Source organism: Cottoperca gobio, chromosome 24 (genome assembly GCF_900634415.1).
Source record: "Cottoperca gobio chromosome 24, fCotGob3.1, whole genome shotgun sequence".
NCBI classification, from domain to species: Eukaryota; Metazoa; Chordata; class Actinopteri; order Perciformes; family Bovichtidae; genus Cottoperca; species Cottoperca gobio.
The window spans coordinates 2316255-2323754 of record NC_041378.1 but is presented as its reverse complement, the minus strand read 5'-3'; the positions used below and the strand labels follow the sequence as shown (position 1 = coordinate 2323754).

The 7500-nt window shown below is 41.1% G+C and overlaps 1 protein-coding gene across 1 annotated transcript in view; it reads left to right on the top strand.

Annotated features, from left to right (window-relative positions):
• The window catches only part of LOC115028887 (afadin-like), a 78339-nt gene that overhangs the window by 51427 nt on the left and 19412 nt on the right, over nt 1-7500 (top strand). Inside the window, 2 exon segments of the mRNA XM_029462797.1 lie at nt 5842-5907; nt 5990-6063. Of these exon segments, the coding sequence (XP_029318657.1) occupies nt 5842-5907; nt 5990-6063 (140 nt within the window).

The window sequence follows — 7500 nt, the reverse complement described above, 5'->3', positions numbered from 1 at the left end:
CCTGCGTCGGTGCGTTTGCTAAGTAAAGAACAGAACATTCCCTCTGTACAGATCTGAAACAATTACATTTGTAGCATGTTGCAGGTTTCTCAGAGACCTGACAATGTTGCACCAAACTCCATTCAAAAAAACGTGAGTTTAAACCTGCTTTGGTTATTGGCAGATTATCTCACCTGATACATTTTCCCTTTTATTAAAATGAAGTTGTGTCTTGTGGTTGATAGATTAATGTGGAGAAGTTACCAGAGAACCCTTAATCTGAGTAGGTCTGTAGTAATAGTTCTGCACTTTGTGTGCATTTATACTTGTAAAACTGCTGAAATTCTGAAGGGACTTCTGTTTGATGAATGCAATCATAGCTGAAAAGGGGAAAGTTGGTGTGTTTGAAGTGATGTTTGTTTGTTAGCTGATTTTGAATTGTACTAGAAGTGGAACAATAGTATGAGAGGGTTCCCCCCTGTGAAGGCTCAAACAATGGGAGGATGCACCGCACACATGCACTCGCTTTCCTGTGAAGCTGCGGGCAGGAGGTGTTTACAAGGTGTGTGGAAGAGTTATAATACATAATAAAACCCAACTTTTACTTTGTGGTAGGATTGGCACGGATTGCATGGAAAAACGAGGACAAACTGTTTTCATTTCTGAGCTAACTTCTGGTGTTGTGAGGTTATCAGAGGTCACGGTGAAACAGCGTTTTAATCCTGTAGGTCCCTCAACTGTTCAGTGTTTTCGACATAATGGTGACAAGTATAGCAAATACAGCCCAAGATATGGTGCATTTTTGAGGCCGAAATACTCACTGATGGATGAACTAGTTTGTTGTTTCTGTACTTTTTATCGGCACACTGTTTACAGATACATCTCATCTAATATCTTCTCAGGTTACAATCGGGCGTGGTTATAAACGGCTACATTTTCTAAAGGTCACTAAATTGCATTTACTCGAGAATCATACAGGTTTTTTCAAACGGTCATGTCCTAACAGATGCAACACAATTAGAAGATTACAAGTGAAGAAGACGTCAGTCCCCCACAGAGTGTCCAGAGAAGATGTCTAACACCTGCGGCTGCCTCGTTATGGCTCCGTGGTTTCGACCCACAGAAAGGCAGGTTGACGTGCGTTAACATTGTCGCGTTGGTGCGCCTGCATCAGCTTCTTGTTTCTGTGGATCTGCTGTAGAGGTCAGTTTCTCAGCGTGAGTCAGGCGCACGCAGCAGGGCTCTGGAGAAAAATGTCACATCACTGTGACGGTCCAGACAGAAACCCTCGAGGACCTGTTGTTGTAGAATTCAGGTTCATTTAGTTGCATGGACAGTGTTTCAGGGACTACAGTGTTTCAGGGACTACAGTGTTTCAGGGACTACAGTGTTTCAGGGACTACAGTGCTTCAGGGACTACAGTGCTTCAGGGACTACAGTGCTTCAGGGACTACTGTGTTTCAGGGACTACTGTGTTTCAGGGACTACAGTGTTTCAGGGACTACAGTGTTTCAGGGACTACAGGGACTACAGTGTTTCAGGGACTACAGTGTTTCAGGGACTACAGTGTTTCAGGGACTACAGTGTTTCAGGGACTACAGGGACTACAGTGTTTCAGGGACTACAGTGTTTCAGGGACTACAGTGTTTTAGGGACTACAGTGTTTCAGGGACTACAGTGTTTCAGGGACTACAGTGTTTCAGGGACTACAGTGTTTCAGGGACTACAGGGACTACAGTGTTTCAGGGACTACAGTGTTTCAGGGACTACAGTGTTTCAGGGACTACAGGGACTACAGTGTTTCAGGGACTACAGTGTTTCAGGGACTACAGTGTTTTAGGGACTACAGTGTTTCAGGGACTACAGTGTTTCAGGGACTACAGTGTTTCAGGGACTACAGTGTTTCAGGGACTACAGGGACTACAGTGTTTCAGGGACTACAGTGTTTCAGGGACTACAGTGTTTCAGGGACTACAGTGTTTCAGGGACTACTGTGTTTCAGGGACTACAGTGTTTCAGGGACTACAGTGTTTCAGGGACTACAGTGTTTCAGGGACTACAGTGTTTCAGGGACTACAGTGTTTCAGGGACTACAGTGTTTCAGGGACTACAGTGTTTCAGGGACTACAGTGTTTCTCAGTTGGTGGGAGATAAATTGTGATTTAATTACTTGATTTAATAAAAAATGAGCAAAACGATAGAAGTCGTTAGCGGTCACTGAACATCAGGGAACATTAGCTTTACATTTACTTTCTCCTGAATGAAATCACATTATATTTAAAATACCATTATTTCCATAAAAAAGTTCATGAACGACTTCATTCATAAAGTTCTGCTTGTTAGTTTTCTGCATGCTTGTGCTCGGAGGGGATTACTTCAGGAAATCGATAGAGTTGTGTCCATGTTGCGTCCACACCAAAGTTATCTCCAGATAATATTCAAGTGCAGCCGCTTGAGAATGTGAGCGAGATTTGATTTGAGAGCTTAACGTTGTTATTAGAAGTGGAGGTGCTTTAAAGCTGCCCAACCCTTCAGGCCGTTCCTTCTCTTAATGCGGACCTGGCAGCTTTAAGGTGCGCTTGATTTGTTGTGTCGGGGCACTTTAAAGACCCAGAGCTGCCCATTAAAACAGTAAATCAAGCGGTAAAGCTCTCCGTCAGGTATTCCAGCTATTCTTATAGATTAACATTCACAGCAAACGTGTTGTTTCGTAACAAATCAGTTGATCGTGTTTGTGACGCATCTGGTTTCACTCCGATACAACGGCCGTGTGTCCACGTGCACATGTTTCAACACGTCTGTGCATCTTTAGTTTGCCTTTACATTCTCTGGTGTGTCTGTGCTGCAGAAGGGCTTTATATTGTACAATGATTGTGTTAAGATGTGCAGCTTTGCACCTTGTTGCTGCTAATCAGGGTGCAGGGAAGGTGCATGCATTCACACACACGCTCACTAACACTCGACCTCCATGGCAGAGTTGTAACCTCTTAAGCTGCAGGTCACATGATCAGCGGTAGAACTTGCTGTGCTGTTGTTTTCCTATGGAGAGATTATTTCAAATTTGACCTTTTCAAAGTGCAACCGATGAGATAACGGCCGTACGGCACGGCACGGCGCGGCACAGGGGAGGGAGAGGGCAGAGATCTCTTCCTATCATGTGAAGGCAGCGTCAGGGCGAGAACTGTGGCCGCCAAAGGGTGGGGATGATTTGTGATAAAGTGTTCTTATGAAGGTCACAGCGACTGTACCTTTCCTACTTCCTGTCTAATGTGTCCAATGTGTGCGACACGAGTCAATTAATAGCCATCAAAAGACTAAACTCAAACCGATGCAGCAGACATGCTTATAAGCTGTTTTTTATTTCTTCTGATGCATAGGAGTTGTGCCCCCTCTGGGACCCCTTTAACTTTGCTAAAAGCCCCTCTGAACACCCTCAGGGGATTCAGGAAATTCCCACAAGTGTCTCTGGAGCCGGATTTTTGGCGCCCCGATCCGTCATTCTGGATAAATGCATGAAGCTGTGGCTCCATCTGAAACAAGAGGCTCTTTAATGTACAACAGACATCAAGCAGTCAGAGTGATTCACTGCTCCGCTCTCGTCTTAATGTCACTCACAGGAAATCCGTGCCTGCATGAATCCAGACTCATTATTAGAGCGAAAGAGTTGGAACATTGTGGGTCAAATAGTTTGAACGCCTGATGTCTGTTTGTTCTGGTGAAACTGAGGCGCAGATCTGTGGATGATGGAGGACGTGACACAAGCAGAATGTATCTCTAGTTGCTGAATTCACATCGTTTATATGTAGAAAATAGATTTGGAGATTAAGACAGAAAGTGTTTCTGAAAGATGACATTTGTTCACATGCACTCAGAAGAAGTACGTGCTACGATGTGAGCGCTCAGGATGAAGGCGACACTAAACTCATTGTGAGTTTTAATCCAACTGATCAGTTTGAACCTGTTGAACCCACATTCTTTATGTCCCCACTTATTCAAAAGTAGTTTCCTGCTGCAGGAAAACAAACAAACAAAGTTCTCAAGCAACGAGCCAGAAATCTGTAGATGTTATTAAAGAATATCGAGAAAACAAAAGAAACGGGTGATATGTGGTTCCACTGTTCAGAGATTGTGTTTTTAACATCCAATGTTCACTTAAATCAGATGTTTACTTGGGAAAGACTCACAAGGTCCATTTAGTAGCTTTTCTGGAGCTTTTGATCACATGATTGTTAAATTTTCCATTTTATTTAAAGAAAAAGTGAATAAAGAACTCATTCTGATGAAGAAGATCATGTGTTTTGATCTAAAGCGTTTATTTCTTTTACTATTTAAAATATATATATATTTTATTTTAATAATTATATATATATATATAGTTCTTTAAAATTACATTTTCAAAGCTCTTGAATATGTATCATTAAAGTTATTTATTATTATTATTACTTATTATTACTTATTACTTATTATTACTTATTATTATTATTATTATTATTTATGATTATTTATTATTTATTATTACTTATTATTACTTATTATTATTATTATTATTATTTATTATTATTTATTTTTACTTATTATTATTTATTATTATTATTATTTATGATTATTTTTATATTTCTATTAACTCATCAACTCATAAAGATTTAATTAACTTTTTTAATTAAGTTAAGTTTCTGCTGCTTGTCTGGTTCCACGTGACATTACTTGATCATCACTAAGTTTATTGTTATAAACAGATGGGAAGAACTGTGGTATAATTGTTATTCATTTCATGTATTGTATGCATTATTGTCTCTACTGGTTTTCTCTCATTCCTTGAGCCGTATTAAGAGAGGAAGTTTGTCCGCTCTGGTTCTTAAATTGTATTCTAAGTGATATTAAAAAGTCTAGAAGTGAAGTTAGTGAAACTCTGCCGTTCATACAGACGTCTTTATCTTCTGCACTACAGCTGAGGAAACAGTGAATACATGTGACCTGCGAACAGTAAGAGCTATTAACCTGAGTTTAACCTCACACACACACACACACACACACACACACACACACACACACACACACACACACACACACACACACTGTGCCTCATTGCCAGGTCTGACAAATGGCAGCAATTAGGAGTGTTTTTAATCCACTCCACGGTTTTATGAGCAAGTTTATAGACATGCTGTGATTCTTAATTGTGTGTGTGTGTGTGTGTGTGTGCACATCTGAACTTTTCTGTTTAAGCTTTATACTGAGTCTCCTAAAAACCTGCTCTAAAGCAAGTCTGAATGAAGAGATGTCTTCAGTCTTCTGCAGTTAATTTAATAATTGATTACATTTTTAAAGACTTCAAGTGTTGGAAGAGAAACAAAAGTTTAAAAACATGTGCACAGCCTTTATACAGAAAACATTTCTCTGGTTTTACCGACTCGTCTGACCGTTACAATGACCCTCATTAAAGCAATGACAACCAAATTATAATAATACAAATAATTATAAACCTGATAAAATATAGCATGTAACTATAATATGTTCGTTAACTACTAAATATAAACGTCACCACACTGCAAGTGTGCGCTCACAAACATACGTATAACGAACACACACACACACACACACACACACACACACACACACACACACACACACACACACACGTACGTTCTGGTGGATGTTCTCGGGTTTAAAGAAAAGGGTTGCTGCTGCTGGTGTCGTCCTCAACGAGCAGCATGAAAGTGTCCTGATACTCCGGCCTCAGACATGTTAACGTGCACTTTTGTAGAATTATTAGTCGTTTTTATTGTCTTATGTTTTATTAAGATGTGAAATCTTCTTCTTTTGTTGCTGTTTTGTTTATTCTGTCTTCATCTCTGTGTGTAGGGTGCTGGTCAGGAGAAGCTGGGCATCTATGTCAAGTCTGTCGTCAAAGGAGGAGCAGCTGACGTGGTTAGTGTACACACAGAAACGGGAAAATATGAGGAAAGACATACACGGTGACTCACGCTGAGGTACGTCTGTGTTTATACAGGACGGTCGATTGGCTGCAGGTGACCAGCTGTTGAGCGTGGACGGACGCAGCCTGGTCGGCCTATCACAGGAGAGGTAAGGACAGTCGTTAGTGCTGACAGTTAAAGATCATGTGATATGATGCCGCCTGATCTTCTTGTGCTGATTGACATTTGCACAATTAAGAAATGGGAAATTCCCAGCGGAGGAGAAGTGGTACACGGCGTGTTTTTGTCTTCATATGATGTTTTTATGGTCATGCCGATGACGAAAAACTAAATTTAAATTCTATTTTGAGAATTTAAAACATTTGGGAAACATGTTGACGACTGATAAACACATCTATGGGGGGGGACCTCAGAGTTGAGAGATCTTGAGGTTCTCGCATTGTGGCATCCTATCCTCGTAAAAACTTTCCAAACATGTCTGGAACACACGCAGAAAAAGGGTGTGTGTGTGTGTGTGTGTGTGTGGCCCACTCAGATCCATCCAGTTATTCCTGTCTCTCCGTCAGCACGTACAGGCAGTGTTGTGAGCTGTGCGTCAGCTCCAAGTCAAACTGGATTTACAAATCATTTGCTTGATTGCAGGTCGAAGGTGGGAGGGATGTTTCATATGAAGCCACTTCAGGTCATCTAAGAATTAATCTGGACGTTCCTGTGAATTTCTGAATAGTTTTTTGTACGTCTGTACCGAATACTTGGAAGCTAATCCCGATATTCTGCACAGTTGCAGATAAAGCTTATGCTCCACTAATGTTATTAACTGTTTGTAGCGTTAGAATCCAGTGGGGGCTGCGTAGGATGCCGTTGTGTAATCCACACAGCCCTACTCTTTCGTCATGCGCGGTCCTCTCCCCTCTTCTCCTGCAGGTGACTCCCAGCAGGTGTTATTTACGTCTGGTATATGTTAAACCCTGTGGTATTTCCAAACATGGGTTAGGAGCGTGCCCTCTGCAGCATCAAGCATTCCCCGAGTTCCATCAAATCAAACACACATGGCTCATTACTGCGATCTTTCTTTCAACTATTTATAGGGTTTGGTTAGAGCCCCAGTGCACGTGTGGCTGCTGCAGGAAAATAACATGAGTACTGTGTGTGTGTGTGTGTGTGTGTGTGACGCAGCAGGATTGTGTAGTGAGTCTCTGGCAGCGACAGATATAATCCCTCCTCTGGTTTCGTAGAAGGTCGATTAGTCTATTTTTCTGACCAACATTTTACCCGAGTTTTCACTTCAAAGGGAAGAAAACAGAACATAATGTTTCATTTGCTGCTTCTCTCAGGGGGGGGGGGAATTATTTGGGGTTTTGACCGTTGGTCATATGAAGACCGTTTTATAGTTAATTGTGAAAATACTTACTACTTTCACCCACCAGATCGCAGTACTTCTTCCTACTGGATGTGATGCTTCAGCATCAACCTGCACAGAGAACGCTTATATTAATTCTTGCTATTTTTTTTTTTTTTAAACTCATTGCAACTGAACAGAGTTTATTTTATCAATGTAAAGTTTACAACACAGAGAAAAGTGTTG